Source organism: Mastigoproctus giganteus, chromosome 12, assembly GCF_048544385.1.
Source record: "Mastigoproctus giganteus isolate SK-2022 chromosome 12, ASM4854438v1, whole genome shotgun sequence".
Classification (NCBI taxonomy): Eukaryota; Metazoa; Arthropoda; class Arachnida; order Uropygi; family Thelyphonidae; genus Mastigoproctus; species Mastigoproctus giganteus.
The window spans coordinates 164,113,279-164,136,456 of record NC_143586.1 but is presented as its reverse complement, the minus strand read 5'-3'; the positions used below and the strand labels follow the sequence as shown (position 1 = coordinate 164,136,456).

Genomic DNA, 23,178 nt, shown 5'->3' with positions numbered 1-23,178 from the left:
TATGATCCAAAAAGGTTAGTCTTTTTATCGAATACGAGTCCCAAGAATTTTGTGTTCGCTGCTACTGGAATAGCATTTTGTCCGAGCCTTAATTCAGGTTCGGGATGAAGATTACGCTTGCGACAAAAGTGTACGCAAACGGTCTTCTCCGGCGAGAACCTGAAGCCATTAGCAAGTGCCCAGGAATTCAGACTATCAATGGCTTTCTGCAGTTGTCTTTCAATAACCCTCATGTTGCATGACTGACAAAAAATGCTAAAGTCATCAACATAGAGGGCACTGTTTACAGTCGGAGGAAGTTGTTCTGTGATGGAATTTATTTTGATGGCAAAAAGCGTGACACTTAATACTGATCCTTGTGGTACTCCCTCCTCTTGGCTAAAGGAGCGAGAGAGTGAGGATCCCACACGAACTTGGAACGATCGATTGGCTAAAAAGGTTTGAATAAAAAGGGGGAGATGCCCTCTAAGGCCTAAGCTATGTAAATCTTTTAAAATGCCAAATCTCCAAGTTGTGTCATACGCTTTTTCCATGTCAAAGAACACCGACACCAAGTGTTCGCGTTTTAGGAAAGCATCCCGGATGGATGCTTCCAATCTAATAAGATGGTCCAAAGTGGACCGGTTCCTTCGGAAGCCGCACTGGATGTTGGAGAGAAGGTCATTTGACTCGAGATACCATATTAAGCGAGAATTAACCATTCTCTCCAGGATTTTGCACAGACAGCTAGTCAGAGCAATAGGACGATAGTTGGTGGTGACTTTTGGATCCTTTCCTGGCTTAGGGAAGGCAAGAACGATTGTCTTTCGCCAGGAGTCCGGAAACTGCCCTCCAGTAAAGATTCTGTTATACAGAAGGAGCAGACAATCCATAGATTTTGGTGATAGATGTTTAATCATTTCATAATGGATGCCATCTGGCCCAACGGCACTTGCTTTGGAAAGAGCGAGGGCTCTTTCCAGTTCCTGAATAGTGAAATCCCCGTTGTAGGGATAAGTGCTTTTAGATTTAAAGCTAAGTGCCTGTTTTTCGATTTTATATTTCAGGACCAGGAACTCTGGGGAGTACGAGGATGTTGCGGAGATGTTAGAGAATGTTTCCCCAAGAGAATTGGCTATTGCAGTTGGATCTGCAATAGCGCATCCATTATAATCTAGGATTGAAGAAGGGTGGGATGTATATTTTCCCTTCATTTTCCGGATTTTATCCCAGACTACCTTAGAGTTGGTAGACTGGTTAATAGATGATGTAAAACGGATCCACAATTCCTTTTGACTCTGACGGCGGATATATCGTGCATTGGCTCGTGCACGTTTAAAGGCTATAAGGTTGGTCGTGGTAGGATATCGGCGGAATATCCCCCACGCTTTGTTTTGAGCCTTTTTTGCTGCTGTGCATTGTGAATTCCACCAAGGTTTAGGAAATGGTGGAAACCGGGCAGATGTTTTTGGAACAGCATTCGCAGCTGCTTGGACAATATTTTCTGTGATGTACTTAACTGCATCATTGATAGACTCTTGACTGACTGTGCTAAGATCAAAATTTGCCTGATGTTGGAAGGCAGTCCAGTCAGCCTGATCAATCTTCCACCGTGGTAACCTAAAAGGAAGACATGGTCTCCCACGTTGTAACAAGGTTATCACGGGGAAGTGATCGCTTCCGTATGAATTCTCCTCCACCTCCCAAGTGAGTGAAGGGAGTAGAGAAGGGGAGCAGATAGAGAGATCAATGACAGAAAAAGTACGGGTAGGCATGTGGAAGAAGGTGTTTGTTCCAGTATTTAGAAGGGAAAGGTCATTGTCATTGAGCATACGCTCTATGACTCGTCCCCTTCCGTTGATGTTAGCACTACCCCACAGGGTGGTATGTCCATTAAAGTCCCCGAGAAGTAAGAAAGGGGGAGGCAACTGCGTTAGAAGATCATCAAGGTCTGCCTGGGAGATGTCAGTCCCAGGTGGCAAATAGATAGAGCACACAGTTAATAAAAATCCCACCGTAAGGCGAATTGCAACAGCCTCTATGCTAGTTGTAATTAGTAAGGGCTGCACTGGGGTCTGGTTACCCACAAGGATAGCCACTCCCCCATGTACAGAGCCATCCGCAATTCTATCCTTACGAAAAATTGTGGTGTTATGCATCGTGGGATCGTCATTTGCCTTTAGGTATGTCTCCTGCAAGCAAAAGCAAACTGGCTCGTGCTTTTGCAGGAGGGCCTTGATGTCATCTATATTTCGCCGGAATCCACGACAATTCCATTGTAGGAATTTAGCCATTATTTTGGCTTGGTGGGTCCATCAGGCGGCTTCCGAGGTGCTGAGGGCTTACTTTTATCAGTCTTGGGTCTATCTTTTTTGGGGAAGAATGGACGCTGTCCCGTGTCCATTTCTTCCTCCGCAAAGAGTTCCAAGACTGAATCTTCGCGTACCTCCTTCTGCTCGACATCCATCTTTTCTTGGGTACTGGGGGGGGGGGACTTCCCCTTTTTTATTCTTATATTTCATAATTATCTTTGTTGCTTGTGGAGCATTAGGAGGTACCGATATAAGAGTGGCAGCTGATTGGTCCTTCTGTGCAGGTTTTTGTGAACTTAAGAGATAACGCGCGATGGGAGTGAAAGACTCCTTTGGAGGAATGGTCATGTCCGTCTGAGTTCCGACGGAACATCTCCCTGCTACCTTCTGGGCGTAGGTAGGTTTGTTGATATTCAGGGGTTTGACCGATTTCTTTGCCTCGTGGTATGATATATTTAGCTCTGCCTTCAGCCGTTGAATTTCTTTTTCTTCTTTCCACCTCTGGCATGCTTGTGAATAGGCCAGGTGTTCGCCTTCACAGTTAATACAGGTGGGTTTTACGGCTGAACATGCTGTTGTTTCGTGGTCCTTTGCACCGCATCGAGCGCATGCTAGGACTCCACGGCAGGCCATTTGAGAATGTCCATACTTCTGGCATTTAAAGCCGACCGGGCTAGCCGAGTGGGTAAAATACCTGCCTGGCAACCCAAAGGTCGCGGGTTCGATTCCCGCCTCGGGCTGGATCAAAGTACTGCAAAAACCTTGGGAGGTGCAATATGGCCACAGAAGCCGATGCGCCACCAACTACCAAATCAAAAAAAAAAAAAAAAAAAATCTGGCATTTAAAACACCGTAAAGGGTTCGGAACGTATGGACGCACTGAACAGTTGATGTATCCAGCTTTAATCTCATCAGGAGGTTTAGGAGTGTTAAAAGTCAGGATAACGCTCCTGGTTTTAACAATTTTTCCATCCCTTCGCGCAGTGATTCTCTTGACGGCAATGACTCCCTGTGGTTTTAATTCGGAGCAGATTTCCTCCTCGGTTACGTCGAGAAGGTCCCACTCCGAAATGACACCTCTTGATGAATTGAGTGTTCTGTGTGGTGTCACAGTTATAGGGATTCCTCCGATTGATGTTGTTCGGAGTAGATGTTCTGATTGCCTGTCATTTTTAGTTTCAATTAAAAGGTCTCCAGAACAAAGCCTTTTAACTGATTTGGGTGAACCTGCTAACCCATCTAACCCTTTTTGAATAAAAAAGGGCGACATTTTACCAATTGGTGTCTCATTGGTAGAATGCATGATTAAGAACCTTGGGACTGGCCCTGATGGTAATTCGGTTCGCTGCCTCTTATTAGCAATAATGCTATCTGGATCTTTGTCAATGGTTTCAGATAGGGACCGGGTTGGGGCCCCTGAAGAAGTTAGTTTATCAGGATTCATGGAGTTTATTAAATTGTTCAGTGCCCGGGCTCCCCACCCACCACGGAGCCCAAAGGGACGCCCACTACCCGGCATGCAATAAATGCGCTCGGGAGTGGGACGGCAGGGCTACCCAGACACTATACCCGCACCGCCACCAGCCTGAATCCTGTCCCCCAGACCATGAGGGTAGGGGCGTGGCATTGACACGGTTGACCCTCGCAGGCGAGCCTACTAGCCGATTGATCCTAGCCGGGCCTTCCAGGACCACCCATCTTGTCGAAGCAGGGGCCAAAGTGGTGTATTGAAGCTGGGCCCCTCAACCACCAGGATCCCCCTTTCCGAATTTCCACGGGTCGCAGCACACGGCAAACACGCCGGATTCCATTGATGTAAGCCTGGAACCTGGGCTGTGGGCGTTGGATCCCAGTGATGCTAGTCTGGAAGTCCAGCAGCGTCACTGGGAGGTCCCCTCACCACGTACAGGTGCCCACGTCGAGGGGGGCCATATGCTAGTGGAGGAAATGGAAGCACTGAAACCAATTCTTCCAAAATCTTGCTTCAAAAATCCTTTAAATATTTACAATTTCTCGCAACTAATGAAAGAGCCACTGGATTTTTGAATTTAATGATATCGCTAAGAATATTTTCAACAATTCCAGTAACTGTACCGTCTGGGAAAAGAACCTTTTCCTGATTAAACTTTATTAAAACATAATTAATTAAATAATAAATATTTAAATTATACAAATTATTTAATAAATCATTTAATTAAAACATATATAAGGTCAACAATGCTTTAACAGAGACTAACCGCCTTGCTATTGTATCCATTGAAAGAGAAGAAGCAAGGAATTTAAATTTTTAGTAAGTCTTTATAAAAAAAAAAAAAAAAAAAAAAAAGATTTTGCCAATCAATGGGCAAGAAAAATATCCTGATTAGTTTTGTTTATATTATCAACATTTCTGGTCAATTGTTAACAAATTGTAATAATATAAAAATAATAAACAATTACAGCAGACCCCCGTTATAACGCGGTTCGCTTTATGCTGATTCGCTATAACGCTGTTCTTATATTATAACCCATATCTGACTATAACGCTGTCAAAACTCACTGTAACGCTATTTTACTAGCATACAGATTGAATTTTTGGCAAATCCGTCTTCAGTTCAGTCTGTTTTGAGCCTTTTTTTTTTTTTTGGCAAAAGGAGAAAATAGGCACCATGAAATTAACTGCAGTAATTATTTTTATAATTTCTACTCTATGTACAAAATTGAAACTTTCAATATGCTCTTATTTTCTTGGTGTGGATAGTTTCAAGGGAGAAATTCTTTTTTAGTACACAAGTTGAAAAAATTTACCATCCAGTGTCATATGTTGTTACGAAGTCTGCATTTTCTGTTCTGACCTGTAATAGAAATATACTAAAAATAGATTTACTCCCTATCTCTTCTTTTGTTTTACCGTGGGAACTATAACTTGCGAAATGTTTTTCACACAATCAATCCCATGAGTGCTAAATGCGGTGCTGTTTCTTGTACAGTATTCTCTTGTCTTCTGAACTCCTCTGACCTTGTGGTCACCCGAAGTACATAAAATTTGTTTGTTTTACTGTTTTGGAAATTCCATAAACATTCTCCATGAGTCACACCATAATTGATTTACAGTACTTTTCCTGCAATAAACAACCATTTAACGCTAGTAAGGGCTGGTTTGATAGATTTAGAAAGCGCTATAACCTGTACAACGTAGCAATACAGGGAGAACTGCAAGTGCAGATCAACAAGGAGCCGAAACTTTCAAAAGAGAATTTGTTAAAATTATTGAACAGGGATGTTATACTGCCCAACAAGTTTTTAACATAGATGAAACAGGTCTTTTTTGGAAACGAATGCCTAAAAGAAGTTTCATATCGAAAGAAGAAAAAAACATGCCAGGCTTCAAAGCGGCAAAGGATCGGTTAACTTTGTTGTTGGGTGGTAACGCTGCGGGGGATTTTAAATTAAAACCCCTTTTAGTTTACCATTCCGAAAATCCAAGGGCTCTTAAAGGTTTAGCTATATCAAACCTACCTGTAATCCGGAAGGCTAATTTTTTTTTTTTTTTTTGATTTGGTAGTTGTTGGCGCATCGGCTTCTGTGACCATATTGCACCTCCCAAAGTTTTTGCAGTACTTTGATCCAAGCCCGAGGCGGGAATCGAACCCGCGACCTTTGGGGAAGGCTAATAAAAAAAGCTTGGGTAACCAGGCCGCTTTTCATTGATTGGTATGCTGAGTTCTTCTGTCCTGCAGTGGAAAAATATTGTGCAAAAAATAACATTGGTTATAAAGCTATTCTAATCATGGACAATGTGCCAGGACACCCAAGCAAAGAGGGCTTAGAAGACTTGAACAATCACATAAAAGTTTTTTTACATGCTTCCAAACACTACGTCTCTGATCCAACCAATGGACCAAGGAGTAATTGCAACATTTAAAGCGTACTACATAAGGAACACCTTTTCCCAAGCTATTAAAGCCATCAACACTGAAAATGTACTGAGCTTAAAGGAGTTTTGGAAATCCTATAACATTAAAACCGCCATCTACATTTCAAGTGCCTGGGATGAAGTGACTCAGAAAACCATGAATGGAGTGTGGAGGAAAGTTTGGAAAAATTGCATAAAGCATTCCCAGGAACCTGATGATTCCGTTGAAAATGTTAAAATACAAATTGTTGAGCTCGGAAAAGAAGCAGGATTACACAAAATTAACGAAGACATCGTACAAGAGATGATCGACAACAACAGGGATGGCCTCTCTAATGAAGAACTAATGGAAATTATAAAAGAACAAGAGCTTGCTATTGTGGGAGATGATGATCAAGATACTATAGATGAAGAACCGATGAAGTCGCTGACTGCAAAAGGACTTAGTGAAGCTTTTGAACACTTCGAAAAAAAGTGTGATTATTTCCGGGAGAACGACCCTGACATGGAATGAAGTGCAAGGTAATAAGAAATTTGAAGAAAGAAATGAATCCCTACATGATGTTGTACAATGGGAGGAAGAGGGCCAAAGCACAACCCAAAATTGACACATTTTTCAGTCCAAAGATACGAAAACTCGAGAGCACAGGGCCATTGAATTAATAAATTCATGATTTTCATTAGTTAATTACCTCATAATTATATGTGTATATAATGTAGAATATTTTATATGTACAAAATTTTGAATATTAAATATTTTTAATAGACATTGGTGCATATTTTCACTACCATTTATTATTGATTAGAAAATATCCTGTGGAATAGACCGCAACTCACAAATACATATGTTACCTTATGGGAATATGGCGCTCGCTTAGCGCGGATTCACTTAGCGCTCTGTTTTTCCGGAACGAACTATCAGCGTTAAGCAGGGGTCACCTGTATTAATAGTTTAGTTTTTCATTTTTTTATTATTTCAAAATATTGAAGGATTAATATTAAATTTTTCAAGGGGCCCCCTGCCGACATGCTCCAATCAAGTCCTGCATTTGATAAAGCCAATACTGGTGGAGTTGATGACCCCATTTGTGACACAAATTGTAACAGACAGTAATATTTGTAGTAAATGCTCTCACCAAGTGCTGTTGATATCCATGGAACACTTCAAGCATGTCAGACAACTTGAAACAATTTGTGGAAAGAGAATTGACATAATTCATAAAAAATTGGATTTTTTAAATGAAAAAAAAAAAAATTTGATTAGAATTGCCTAAAAGATTTCGATATTAAAGAATTATTAAGCATGATATATCAAGCTTGGTATTAGCATGTTCATTGGCAGAATGCAAACGTATGTCAAAATGAACCACAATTTGTGCGCTTTGATGCAAATGTGAGATTCAATTGTTGTTCAATAAATGAATGCTGTAAAAGCAAAGGCACATGAACAGCTGTTCAATAGTAGCATACTGTCAATATCCTGAAGGAGGCCTCTGAGGTTGGGAAAATTCATGTCTAGGAATAAATAAACCCGTAAGCCAACCATTAAATAATTTTTTTTTTTATACAAATAATATCAAAAAACAAATTATTTACAATAAACTAATGGTTTTATATTACAGAATGCTAAAAGCTAAAATAAAATAAAATCATTTACTATAAAATATTCTAAAATATAAAAGTTAAAAGCGCTAAAAAACCTGATGCTTTCGAAAGCATCAGCTCCCTTCCTCAACAGTTACATAAAGAGATGTTGCAAGAAGTCTTACTGTTGAGGAAGGGAGCTGACGCTTTCGAAAGCATCAGGTTTTTTAGCGCTTTTAACTTTTATATTTTAGCATATTTTATAGTAAATGATTTGATTTTATTTTAGCTTTTAGCATTCCATAATATACAACCATTAGTTTATTGTAAATAATTTGTTTTTTGATATTATTTATACAAACTTCAGTTACAGTAAAAAAAAAAAAAAAAAAAAAAATTTTATTTAATGGTCGGCATATGAGTTTATTCATTCCTAGACGTAGCATACTGATTGAACTATGAACTATATATGTATTACTGCTGGGGTTTTGCTTAATGTCAATCACACTTCCAGAGAGCACTATAAAAGCTGTATAGTTGGTTCACAGTTTACATGTTTTGAATTTATTTTACCTAGTTTACTATTTTCCATAAGAAGAAAAGGTAAATTTTTTTTGAAGTTATGCTTGCTCAATTTTAATTCTTTAATTTGTGAAAAGCAAAACATCATCCTTGGTATGTGTCTACTGATAAAATTTTGTGTAAAAAATGTTTTCCCATAAATTTCCTTAAAGGGTTGTTATAATGATTCCATTTCAATCCTGTTCCAGGATTGAAAAGGAATCATTATAACAATCCTTAAAGGAACAGGGATGGACTGTATATTGAAGCTGATGACATTGAATCAGCACTTTATAATCTGATACTGAAAGAGAATTCTATTCAAGTAATGTGGATTCTGAATCTCGTTCAATCAAATGCATCTGTTGATGTTGGAACGTTCAAAAAAAAAAAAAAAGTGATGATTCTTCACAGATGAAATCTCTTCCACTTACTAAAAAGTACTTACTTGTTCCAGTGCTACAAGGCACACTTAAAGGACTCTCACAAATATATCCCCAGAGGCTCATATCTGGTGAGTATGGGCTTGGAACACCCAGGGTCCTCAGCTGGATATCATCATTCTTCTCTTTCTTGGTGATTTCTCTCCCTCCCTCCCCTCTCAGGGTAACACGGAAAGGTTTTTTTTTTTTTTTGTTTGGTACAGCATAAGCCTCAGGCTTCCTTGTACCCTATGGCTAATAATAATAATAAGTGTCAGCAAATGTGTTAAGCATGACACTGTTATTAGAATTATATGACAAATAAAATGTTAATTAAGTGCATTTACTTGGCACAACTGCTCTAAGTATCCAATGTTAATAAAAGATCACAGAATCAAAGATTTACTTTCAGAGTTACTTTTATATTTTCGTGTTAATTGGTTTCCACTGTACTGCCTTTAAGAGTGAAAAAATATGTTAAAAGAAATATTTGAATTTTATTAACATAAAAGAAAATGTTTTTTTTTTTTTTTTTATAAATAAAATACAAAAATTAAACATACCTGCTTTTCTGCTGAAGCTGGAGGATTGTGAATATGCCCATTTTGTAATTCAATACCAGTAATTACAGATATATCCGGATATCCTTTACATTCAGATAATCTTTTACTTTGTGATAGAGCAACACTAGGAATATACAAATCTGAGTGTGCTATCGTTCCATCTTGAGTACTACTATTGGTGGCTGATGACAAGCCTGATAAGGAATGGTAAAGTTTTGATGCATTATCATCAGCTTCCTCGTTTTCCTTTTTTTTCTGAAAATATCAACATTAATATTTATATACAAAATTATGTAAAATCATATGAACATCATAAATCTTAAAAATTAACAGTAAAATCAGAATGGATACCGCATCAATCATATACTGGCTTTTTTAATACTTCACATGGCTGCTTCTTCAAAAGCAGGCATGCAACATGTAAAAATGTACAATTTCTGCATATTCACATAAGAATCCTTGATTCCTATGTGAATACGTATACAGAAATACAGAATCTTCACATAGGATCCACTGCTGCATAGGAGAATTTTCAAAGCAGAAATCCAAAAGCAAGGTTATTTTTTTTTCTTACTTGATTTGCCATAAATAGGAAATTTATCTTGTAAGGTTGAAGAATTTTATCAGAAATCAAAAGGAACTAGAAGCAATAAGAAAATTGAATGCTTAAGCTTACAGTACAGTTTGTGGTCTTATAAATGGATGCATGATTACGTCATCTCGTATTGTATGCTTCATGAGGATAAAATATTCCTTAAATGAAGAAAAATAACCAAGCAACATAACCACATATTCAGAAATTCTTAATAAAATAGAAAGGAAATTTGCTTTTCTCCTTATCTATACTTGTAGTTCACCTCTTAGTATCAGTCCCTGTGGTCTTGGGATTAAGGTGAAAGTTTACCTAAGTAACATTATAGTACAAGTTAGGGCAGTGATTTTCAACCGGGGTGCCGCATAATTCAGGTTGAAGTTACTTAAACTTATTTTTTTTAATTTATATATTTATTTCATTATAATAACAGACATCCTTATTATTGTGCTCCATAAACCACAATGACAGTATTTACATATGTCAACTGATCATTCTATTTACAATTCCAAAATAAAAAAAATTTACAAAAACCTCATAATTATAAAAGATAAGTTTCATTACATTCAATATTAAGTTATGGCTAAACGTTTATGCTCTCTTGTCGAGTGGGACTCAACACAAACATATGCTTCAGGAATTATGTATCGAAATAAGCTTAACAGTACCATACAACATATTTTTTAATACTACACACACACACACACACACACACACACACACACACACACACACACACACACACACACACACACACACACACACACACACACACACACACACACACACAGGGTGTCTCAAAAATATTGGGGAGGTAGGTAACATCTAAAGTTAAACATCAAAAACAAAGTTAAAGTTTAACATCAAACGTTTAGGGGAGGTAGGCAACATCTAAAGGAATGTGAAATGTGAGACGCAACATTTGGTTTCAAAGTGACGGGGCGCCTGCCCATTATGGAAGGTGTGTTCGTGACCATTTGAACAGGCGTTTTGGGTGTCGATGGATTGGCTGTGGAGGACCCGTTGCCTGGCTCCCACGCTCACCTGATTTATCGAGCCTTGATTTCTTTCTGTGGAGGGCCCTCAAATCTATCGTGTATGAATCGCCTGTGGAGATGGAAATCAATCTCATGGCGAGACCCATCTGCGCTGCTGCTACTGTCAAAGAAACTCCAGGTGTGTTCGAACGTGTCCTCCAATCCATGCTGCATCGGTGTCACGCATGCATCGTGTGTTATGGTGGAACCTTCCGAGCATCTGTTGTAACATCATGAAATGCATCCATCTCGTACTCCATTGTTAATATTATGTCAAATAAATGTTTGCCACTAATTACTGTCTTGTATCATTTCTGCTTCTTGTGCCTCTGCTACTACTTTCCCATGACGTTTCCGGTTATGGGTTCCTATGCGATTCACATTCCTTTAGATGTTACCTACCTCCCCTAACCGTTTGTACCAATATTTTTGATACACTCGTGTGTGTGTGCGTGTGTGTGTATACACAACAGAAATAAATTGTAATACCTGAATTATATGTAAAAACTACTGAAAAGAAGAAAAAAATGACTGAAAGTAAAAGGACGAATTAATGCCATCAGCTTAGATTAAACATTACATATGCCTGTGAATATAAGTACAGTACAGGTAACCCTTGTATAACGTGGTACTTGTACAATGCAGTTTCAATATAACGCAGTTTATAAATTGCGGCTACCCTTGTATGACACGGTCGTGGTTTCGATATAACACAATCTACAAATTGTTGTATCGCTTCTTTTCACACTTTTACCACACAACTTAAAAATCAAACTTTATGTTCTTCAAATTTGTGTCTGCTCGTATAATGAGTGTAGTTGCCAGAACCAAATTTATATAAGGGGAAACACGCAAGTACATACATACATATTTTTTTGTGTAGTGCCAATTTTTTACCTTATAAAGAGTTAATTGTTGCGCAAGTAGTTATAAATAGTGAATTTATTCTGGGAATACCCCTTGGCATGCACATATGATTTCTTTTGTGTAGGGTCACCTATGTAACGTATAAAGTGTTTCTGCCAGGAAAGTGCATTAAAAATCATAATTAGTTGATCTTAAGCTGAGCATTTTCTTTTCTGGTAAGTTACATTCATAATTAATGTGAAAAATGTAAAGGAGGCAGCAAAGGAAGTAAGCAAACCCTTAGCCATAATTATAAGAGCTTCCTTGGACTCAGGGGAAGTACCCATGGACTGGAGATGTGCAAATGTGACCCCAATTCACAAAGGAGGATCAAAAGGCGACACAAGTAATTATAGACCTGTTAGTTTAACTTCTGTTCCTGGAAAATTAATGGAGGCACTGGTTAAAGAAGCACTGCAGGATCATCTAGACAAGACTTCAGTTATAGCTCAGACACAGCATGGTTTTGTTAAGGGGAAGTCTTGCCTGACCAATTTGATTGGATACTATGATGCAGTCCCAAAAGAACTGGATGCATGGAATAACTTTGATATTATATACTTGGATCTTAGAAAGGCTTTTGATACTGTTCAACATGCAAGACTGCTGCACAAATTGGAGCAGTGTGGCATTGGAGGCAAGTTGCTGCTATGGATAAAGGGGTGGTTGAGGGGGAGAAGACAGAGTGGTAATCAATGGACACTGCTCATCGTGGACTAATGTTATTAGTGGAGTCCCTCAGGGTTCAGTATTGGGTCCATTATTGTTTTCTGTATTTATAAATGATATTGATGATGGTATATCAAGCTTAATGTCCAAGTTTGCAGACGATACAAAGGTTGGCAAGGTTGTCAAGGACACTACTGACACTATGCTGCTGCAACAGGATCAGGAAAGGTTGAGCAGATTGGCTGAGAGGTGGCAAATGAAGTTTAACATTGACAAATGTAAAGTACTACATATGGGAAACAGCAATCCCAGAGCAACGTGTATCAACTCTGTGGTACTACACTGACAGTGGTAGAGAATGAAAGGGACCTGGGGGTGGTTGTGCAGGCAGATATGAAGTTCTCTGAGCAGTGCAGACGGGCTGCAAGAGTAGCTCATGGAGTATTGTCAATGATCTACAGGACTTTTTCCAGCAAGGACAAGGAGGTGATTATTCCCTTGTATAAGGCAATGGTCAGGCCACACCTAGAGTACTGTATACAAGTCTGGAGGCCTCATTTCAAGAAGGATGTAGAGCTGCTGGAACGAGTACAGAGAAGGGCAACAAGATTAGTGAATGGAACAAAGGGGTGCTCTTTACGAAGAAAGGCTTAAGTTTTGCAAATTACAGTGTCTGGAGACTAGGCACCAGCGAGGTGATCTGATTGAGGTGTATAAAGCCTTGAATGGTTTGAGCATGCTCAATGCTGATGGGATTCTTCCTCTTGCTCAGAAAAATCACCTGAGAGGGCATAAATTCAAATTGAGGAAAGACAGATGTAGGATAGACGTGAGGAAATTTGCCTTTAGCCAGCGGGTGGTTGGTTGGTGGAACAGACTTCCATCCTTTGTCGTGGAAGTTGATAGCCTAAGTAAGTTTAAGGCTCAGCTGGACAGGTATTTCGAACGAACAGAGGGGTGAAGTGGTTATTTTTTATTTATTTATTTTTATTTTATTTATTTTATTTTTTTTTTTTTTTTGGCTGATGCTGCATAAGCTTGCTTTCTTGCATCAAATGCCTCTACTAATGCTAATGTATTTTTTATAGCCACCAAAAACTGCAAAAGAAGGAAAAAAACCAACATTAAAAAGAAAAATCATTTCTCTCGAAGAAAAAATTAAAAGTTGCTGCAAGGACTTTGAATTTAAATGAATCAACAATTCGTACAATCAAACAAAATGAGCAGAAAATCAGAGATAGTGTTATTGCTTGGTCAACGATAAGTGCAAAGCACGTTTCTCATATATGTGATATTTTAATGGAAAAAAAAAAAAAAAAAAAAAAAATGGACAAATCTCTAATGGTTTGGATTGAAGATCGCACTCACAAGAAAATGCCTTTGAGTGGAAACCTTATTAAACAAAAAGCCCTCAAAATTTATCAATATTTAAAAGAACTTGAACAAGATTTTTCAGAAGAAAGCTCTCAGCATGAATTTTGTGCCAATAAGGGCTAGTTGAAAAATTTTAAAAAGCGATTTTCTTTGCATAATGTTCAGCTCCAGGGAGAATCAGCATCAGCAGACGTATATGCTGCCCGAAAATTCCCAGAACTTTTAAAAATCTTTGAAGAAGGTGGATATAGTGCAGATCAGGTATTCGATGCAGACGAATTTGGGTTAAACTGGGAAAAAAATGCCAAAACGCACATATATCAAAAAATGAAAAAACAGCTGCTGGATTCAAAGTTTCTAGAAACAGAATTACTCTACTGTTTTGTAGTAATGCATCAGGTGATTACATAACAAAACCAATGTTAATTAACTGATCCTTAAATCCTCATGCTATGAAAGTGATTGACAAGTCCACCCTCCCTGTTTATTGGAGAGCCAACAAAAACGCATGGCTTACAGTTAGCATATTTGAAAATTGTTTTTTTTTTTTTTTTTTTTAACTGTTTTGTGCCTGATATAGAAAGATACACAAAGAAAAAGAATATAGACTTTAAAATTTTACTAATTTTAGATAACGCGCCAGGGCACTCAAAAAAATGTAACCCATCCAAATATTAAAATAATTTATTTGCCGCCTAATACAACGTCACTTATTCAACCCCTTGATCAAGGGATAATTTCGACATTTAAAGCTTATTATATTTGTCAAACATTCGAATTTATTTTGTAAAAAATGGAATCTAATCCAAACATGACACTGCCTCAAGTGTGGAAAGAGTTTTCAATATTTAATTGTGTAAAAATTATTTCTCTATGTGTAAAGGAGTTAAAACCCTCTACACTGAAAGGTTGCTGGAAAAAAATATGGCCTGGTGTCATCCTTAATCAAAATTTTGTACCTCCTGTGGATGCAATTCATATAACAAACCTGGTACACATTTGTGGTGGCGAGGGATTTTCCTATATGGTTGAAAATGAAATTCTTGAATTAATTGATGAAGAAACAGATTTAATGAGGAGGAATTGGTTCAATTAATAGAAGACAGCAAACCAAATACAAATGGTAAGGAAAGTTCTACTGAAGATTCTGATTGTGCTGAGTCTGTTAAAGAGTTCAGTCTAAAGAAATTAGCAGAAGGATTGAATTTGGCACAAAAGTTATTTTACAGATAATGATCCCTCAACAGAGCGCTCGGAAAAATTCAAAAGACAATTGGACAGGTTGTTTAGCTCTTATTATGAACTTAATAAAAAAATTGCAGCATAGTGGTAAGCAAGGTCTTATTACTGACTTTTTGATAAGAAAACCAGCTGAAGTACCCAGTGAGAATTATACAAATGATGTCGAAGAGATTTCAAGTGATAACAACATCCGGCCACTTGTAAATAAAGAATATCTATGAATTATTTTTTCTGAGGACAGTGATGATGATTAAAATATCCATTTCTTTAATTTTGAAATTTATTAGTAAAATAATAAGAGGAGTTTACCTCAATATAGTGCGTAGAACACTTCCACCATATGATACCCTCCAGAATTTAAAACGGAAAAAACGAAAAAAACTGACAACTTACCGGTACATTAGAGTAAAATATAAATAATTAAATAAACAATTAAACACAATTCAAATCAATATAAAACAATTAAAAATCAAATTAATGCAATTAAAGAATCAAACGAAAATATTCAAAATGATTTTCCTTCCTGAAGCTGACAATGCTTTTCGACCGTATGCCGTGATCAATTCTTTAATTGAGTTAATTTGATTTTTAATTGTTTTATATTGATTTGAATTGTGTTAAATTGTTTATTTAATTATTTATATTTTACTCTAATGTACCGGTAAGTTGTCGATTTTTTCGTTTTTTCCGTTTTAATTTCTGGAGGGTATCGTACGGAAGTGTTCTACACACTATATTGAGGTAAACTCCTCTTATTATTTTACTAATATTATTATCAACGTAGAACATATTGAGTAGTACAGCTCTGATTCATACTATCTAATTAATTTTTAAATTTATGTACAATTCCTAATTTTTATAATTTTATGCTATGTATTCGTTAAATAGTTACATGAATTCTTGAATTAATAAAATATGTTTTTGTTGAATGTCAGTGTTGCTTTTATAATTAAAAAAAAAAAACACTACGGAACATAACCCTACATTTTGTATGAAACCTGAACCTCATATAATGCGATTTCTATAACACGTGATATTTCTGGAACCTAACCTCCACGTTATATAAGGGTTACCTGTACCATGTTTCTATATTTTTAACTATATAGCCTAATATTAGTGCGCAACCAAGGCCTAAAAAGGGAACCAAATATCCACCATAACTAGCGAAGTCATACTTAATCTAAAATTAACATAATAGCAAATAAAGAGTATCACGATACCATTACTGCATAAAACTTACATTGAAAGGCACGTCAACTTGGAGCTAGCACCTTTCAATATATGCTATCAGTAACAACATGAGCCATCTGTTTCTGCAAGTTACATGCCAGTCACACCTTATTAATACATACCAAATATAGTATATAAAATAGCTGAAAAGTCAATTTTGAATTATTCAAATTTTAATTTTTAAGCTAAGTTAAGATAAGATTTAAGACGAGTTAAAGTTTCAGATAGCATAATATGCTAAACTTGCCAAATATGACTTGCACAATAAAACATTTTTTTAAGGCTGTCTGGAAAAATATAACTGCTAGCCTTACACAGATAGCTTTACTCTTACAATATTTACACGAGTGTTTCTGTAGCTAAATGGGCAGGAAAAAGCAAAGGGCATAAGCCAAAGAAATAGGCGAAAGGAGCAGGCAAAAGTAATAGTGGTAGCACCTCAATTTTCCTCGAATTACTCTAATAGATTTCTAGGTGGAAGAAATTAGAGTTAAATAGCAAATAGATAAAAGAATAGGTAAAGACAGCAAACTACTTTGGAATTTTACTGGGGGGCATAAATCCCCGTCCCTTAGTAGGGTTCCTGGTAATTCATTGTGTGAAGAATTTTGTGCTATTACAATTAAGATTGAGCAACTTAGATATATAAACGAACACAACAGTAATAGCTAGTATAAAGTATCTCTAGACAAACTGCAAAAAGGCAAAGATTTTTCCCGATACATTGCAGCTACCAAAACCTTGGACTGACCCGAGCTACAGCAAGAAAATAAAGAAAGTTCAAAGCTCCCTCTTTAGACTCAGATTATGGAAATAACATCCACCAATTAGAAGTGATATGAGTAGAGGCAACCTCTGGGAGGGGGGGGGGAATTGTTCCTTCTCTTAGAACAACCATGGGTACAACTTTTTCAGAGTGTAAGACATGGATCAACTGTTCCATGAGAAGTACCTATTTGGTTGTATAATACGGACTTTTTGGTGGTGTATGGGTGATGGGAATGAAAATGTAAATATTTCCCTGTATGTATTTCCTTTCTAATTTTGCCTTTAATTATAGGTAGAAACCATGCTTTGAAACATTGTTTTTTGTTTTTTTTTATATAGTTAAATTTAAGAAATTAATACTACTGTCTTTTTTTTTTTTTTTTTTTTTTTATGTGAACCCCAAACACGAGAGGTATTAGAACCTATAGTACTTAGTACCGTGCTTGGGTTGGAGGTTGAGAAGACAAAAGAAGATATTTGTTGACATTGGACTTGAACTTCTGTAGATTGTAATTTTCAGGAAATACGTATGAAGGAAGGTTGTTCCAGAAAACGGCAGTTGAATGAATAAATGAGGAAGATGAAAAGTTGGTTCTGTGGGTTTGAAGTTGGACAGTAAATAGATGTTGGCTGGTGGCGGCATGGGTTTGGACTGTTTTGAAAGAGAGAGTGGGAATTATAGAAGCCAATTCAGAAGAACAGTGACCATGGAAGTATCTGTAGAAGCAGCATGCAGCAGACACAGTACGTCTATGAGAAAGCGAGTGGAGAGACTCTGTTAGAGATGAATCATTAATTAACCTAACTGCCCTCTTCTGAATGGAATCAAGAAGCCTGAGGGAGGTTTTGGGGGCACCACCCCAGATGTGGGAACAATATTCCATGGCAGGGTGGATTTGCGATTTATACAGAGTGAGCAGCTGTTTGGAAGAAAAGTAAAGGCGAGAGCGAAAGGGAAAACCAAGTTTTTTAGATGCAGAGGAAGCAATATTTGTAATGTGCTTGTGCCAAGAGAGATTAGAAGTCAGGGTAATCCCCAAAAGAGATATCATTTTGCCTATAAATCAGAGTGTCACCAAAGATAAGCATAGGAGCAGAAGAATCCTTATTGTGAGATATAAGACAAGACTGAGTTTTAGAAGGGTTGAAATCAATGAAGTTGTCTTTGCCCACTGAAGAATTACCTGAAGATCAGCATTTAAGGAATTCGTAGCAGATTTTCGAGAAGTTGAAGCTGATTGAGCAGGACAAGGTTTCTCAAAATGGAAAGTGGAATACAATGTGCTATCATCGGCAAAACTATGGATAGGATTTCCAGTCAATGGAAGAAGGTCATTAATATACAAGAGGAAAAGAGTGGGATAACATAACATTGGTTTTTAGGAGCATTAGCAACTAAGGCCATATTGCTCTGGGATTATGCGGTGGTCATTCCCTGACCTTTCCGCATCCTCCGTATTTGGTGGCGACGGGCTCGAACCCCGGTTTAATCAAGAAGCATGTGCTACGCACTGCTGCTCCTTCCCACCTGGCTACGGAGGCGCCCAGGAAAAGAGTGGGGGAAAGAACTGAACCTTGGGGGACACCGGCATTAGTGGAGAAGTTAGAAGACAGAGAGCCATCTACCATCACCCTCAGTGAGCGATCACAGAGAAAACTGGATAACCAATTACTAAAAACATTTGGCAAACCATAAGATGGAAGCTTGTTTAGAAGAATGCCAAACACGATTAAAAGCCTTTGAGATGTCAAGAGCAACTACTTGTGTTTCACCGAACCTTTCCATTGAATTAGTCCATAAATGGGTAACATAAGCCAGAATATCACCAGTGGATCGACACTGACGGAATCCATACTGGCAATCGTTGATCAGACAGAAGGTTTCTAGGTAGTTTAAGAGTTGGCGGTTAAAGACAATATGCTCAGGACTAAGATAATTAGGAAGGAAACATATACAGAGAAATATTTAGATTTCCATTCCCATCACCTATACACCATCAAAAAGTCCTTATTATACAGTCAAATATTCAACGCTGTCAAGTACAGTCATTCCCAAGAAGATTTAACCATTTAATTGTAATATCTATCCAAAATGTTCACAGCCAAAAAATATCTTATACAGCTAATCCGGGACACAATAGCATATGTACAAAACAACATAAATAATCCTCATAACAATACTTTCAGAATATACACACAAGGCACCCAACGTTATACTTCCTTACCATAACCAATTTGCCAGACAACTTCAAAGTATTTGCAAACACTAATATCAAATTAATATTCTCTTCCTACAATAAGTTGAGAGCTTTTTTCAATAAATATAAAGATACATACATATACCAAACAAGACATCAACAACACAGTATATCTTATTAAATGTCAATCAGGTTGTGATGCTTGCTATATAGGCAGCATTTGGTAGGTAGGTAGGAATGACCAGAAACCAGGAATACTACATCAACTGCATTGTCGGCCACAGGAAGGTCATTGTACAACTTCAGTAAATTAAGTGCAACCTTTATATTGCAGTTTTGCCCCTCGCAAGCATCACAATAGAGAGTAATGTTGGTGCTTTGGCTGGAGTTCTCTTCCACCTTCTGTCTAATTCCACACATGCGTTACAGAAGATCTCGATTTAGTGGACACCACAATTGTATATGTACAAATTTCTCTTGTAATATGTGACGGATGTGGTTAGCCTTGGAAATACAACAGCTTTTTGCAAATCAAAAGCGCAAGCATAATAATTGTCAGAAACCTTGTTCTGAAGATGTCAGCTGCCCTAATTCCAGGATCTGCTATGATTCTAATGTTCCATATTTTCACTGAATAATTATTGGCTTGAAGGGACTTAGTACACCTGTAGCCAGACTTGAAGAAAAATTGGACTTGGTTCACTATACTTCTGACCCACTCATATTTCTTCTATAAAGTGGAGAGGGGGAAGAAATAACAGGCAGATCATCCAGCCACAAGGTAAGTTATAATGATAATAAAAATGAACTGTGATTTTTGCTATTATATGCAAAAAATTGATTCGCATGCTTATAGTTCTTGTTTATAATCAGAGGAATTAAAAAAAATCATAAAAGCAGTCGTTAATCAAATTTAGTAGTCACACAACTTGAACTCAAAGAGCATGTGCTACTGCACTCTCATACCTCAGAAGCCTATGGCAGATATAAGTTGATCTGTAATCAGGTCACAAAGGAGGTTCGGCAGGCGAAGGCAGATTACGAGAAATCCATGGCAAAAGATGCTAAGAAAAACAGCAAGGATTTCTTTACTTATATAAACTCTAAAAGGAAGGGGATGAATCTGATTGGTCCACTTGACATCGATGGTTCGACTGTTGATGATCCTGCTCAGATAGCAAACAAACTGAATGAGTACTTTGCATCTACATTCACACGTGAGGAATTATTAAGGTTTGAAAATGGCAGAAGGTTATCAAATTGTAGCAAGATACTTAACGATTTTGTAATAACTGAGAGCAAAGTGGAAGAGAAATTGTTGAAGTTAAACGTAAGAAAGACACCTGGGGTAGATGGGATCTATCCAGTTATATTAAAGGAGGCGGCAAAGCAACTAAGCAAACCCTTAGCCATAGTTATGAAAGCATCCTTGGACTCAGGGGAGGTTCCCACGGACTGGAGATGTGCAAATGTATTCCCAATTCACAAAGGTGGATCGAAGGGTGACACGAGTAATTACAGACCAGTTAGTTTAACTTCTGTTCCGGGTAAAATAATGGAGTCGCTGGTTAAAGATGCATTGCAGGATCACCTGGACAAGACTGCAGCAATAATTCAGACACAGCATGGGTTTGTTAAGGGAAAGTCTTGTCTGACAAATTTAATAGGATATTATGATGTGGTTACAAAGGAACTGGATGCAAAAAATAATTTTGATATCATATATTTGGATTTCAGGAAACCTTTTGACACTGTTGCGCATGGAAGACTATTGTACAAATTGGAGCAGAATGGAATTAAGGGTACAATGGATTAAGTGCTAGATGACAGAGCACCACCCATTGGTAATCAATGGGTGCTGCTCTTCTTGGACTAATTTATTAGTGGAGTCCCACAGGGTTCGGTGTTAGATCCACTGTTGTTTTGTATATTTATCAATGATATTGATGAAGGTATATCAGGCTTAATGTCGAAGTTTGCAGATGATACAAAGGTTGGCAGGGTTGTTAATGACAGTAATGGCAGTGTGCTACTGCAACAGGATCTAGATAATTTGGGCAGATGGGCTAAGAAGTGGCAACTGAAGTTTAACCTTGACAAATGTAAAGTACTGCATATGGGTAGAAGTAATCCCAGAGAAACATACCAACTGTGTGGTACTACACTTAAGGTGGTAGAAAATGAAAAAGACCTGGGAGTAATTGTGCAGCCAGATATGAAGTTTTCCGAGCAATGCATACAAGCTGCCAGGGCAGATCATGGGGTTTTGTCAATGATATATAGGAATTTTGCTAGCAGGGAAAAGGAAGTGATTATCCCTATGTATAAGGCAATGGTCAGGCCACGCCTTGAGTACTGCGTACAGGTCTGGAAGCCTCATTTTAGGAAGGATGTAGATTTACTTGAGTGTGTACAGAGAAGGTCAACAAGATTGTTGAGGGGAATGAAGGGATCCTCTTACCAAGAGAGGCTTAAGTTCTGCAAATTGCAGTGGCTGGAGACTAGGCACCTGCGCGGTGATCTGATTGAAGTGTATAAGGCCTTGAATGGGTTGAGCATGCTGAATTCTAATGGGATCCTTCCACTTGTTCAGATTACGAACCTAAGGGGGCATAAATTCAAATTAAGAAAAGACAGATGTAGAATAGATGTATGGAAATTTGCCTTTAGCCAGCGGGTGGTTAATTGCTGGAACAAACTTCCATCTGTCATTGTGGAATTGATAGGTTGAATAAATTTAAGGAGTAACTGGACAGGCATTTGGAGGGAATGGTGTGATTTTTTTTTTGGCTGATGCTGCATAAGCTCATACACTTGCTTTCTTGCATCACATGCAGTGTTGCCATTTTAGCGGTTTTCCCGCTAGATTTAGCGGAATTGCTTCAGGTTTAGCGGATAAAAATATGAAATAGCGGATAGCGGATTTTTTAGCGGGAAGAGTATAAATGTTTAGCATTTTATGTATTTTGGCAATGTAACATTTAAATTGAGAAATATTAATTTAAGAAATATTAAATTAATTGTTCAATCAATTATTTAATTAACACTAAAAATAATTCATAATTGAAATAGTAGGGATATCATATTTCATAGTTTTTTTTTATAAAGTGAAGAATCGGTTCTATATTATTCTGGATTTCCCTGAGGAGAACTCCAACAATTTTACGTAGTTACGCTCGCGGTCAAACGACCTGATCGTTGGGTCATAGCTTTAAATTGTTGAATCGAATCTAAAAATGTGGAAAAAATTCTAATGACGCCTTTTTTTTGAAACCGCGAAGGAATGGCATTGGATAATTTTTCTTCTTCGAATTTGTTTGGCTTCCAAGAAATGCGATCCGAATTACCGACATCTCTTTCAACGTTTCTAATAACCACAGAGCAATAAGTAATAAGAGTAATAAGTAATAATTATTTCTAATAACCACAGAGCAATAAGTAATAATTATTTCTAATAACCACAGTGTAATAATATCTTAGTATAGTCAGTCCTCGTATAGCCTCTGGAACCTTTCCTAAGTGGCCTGTTATGCATTTTCAGCATCATACGTGGCACGCGGCAAGAAAAAGTTAGCCACCCCAGCTCTAGAACAGCAACTTCCTCAATACAGTCTGTCCTCGTATAGCACGATAGTTGTATTCCTAGAAACTCTCGTGCAATGCAAAATCGTGCAATATAAACAACAGGCCGTATGGGAAAAATAGGGTTAGGTGCCGACCACCCAAGATTGAACACACATTTGTAACCAAAACATTACCAAACACAATAAATAATCGTAATAAAATACGTAAGTATTTTATTACGTTTATTACGTATTTTTTTATTACGTAAAGGTCGTAATAAAA

At 37.5% G+C, this 23,178-nt stretch overlaps 1 protein-coding gene across 1 annotated transcript in view; it reads right to left on the bottom strand.

Moving 5' to 3' along the window:
* Nucleotides 1-23,178, bottom strand: part of LOC150077565 (metal cation symporter ZIP8-like) — a 106,916-nt gene that overhangs the window by 33,373 nt on the left and 50,365 nt on the right. The window contains exon 5 of the mRNA XM_090386818.1: nt 9,317-9,571. Within this exon, the coding sequence (XP_090242944.1) occupies nt 9,317-9,571 (255 nt within the window). The remainder of the gene's footprint in view (nt 1-9,316; nt 9,572-23,178) is intronic.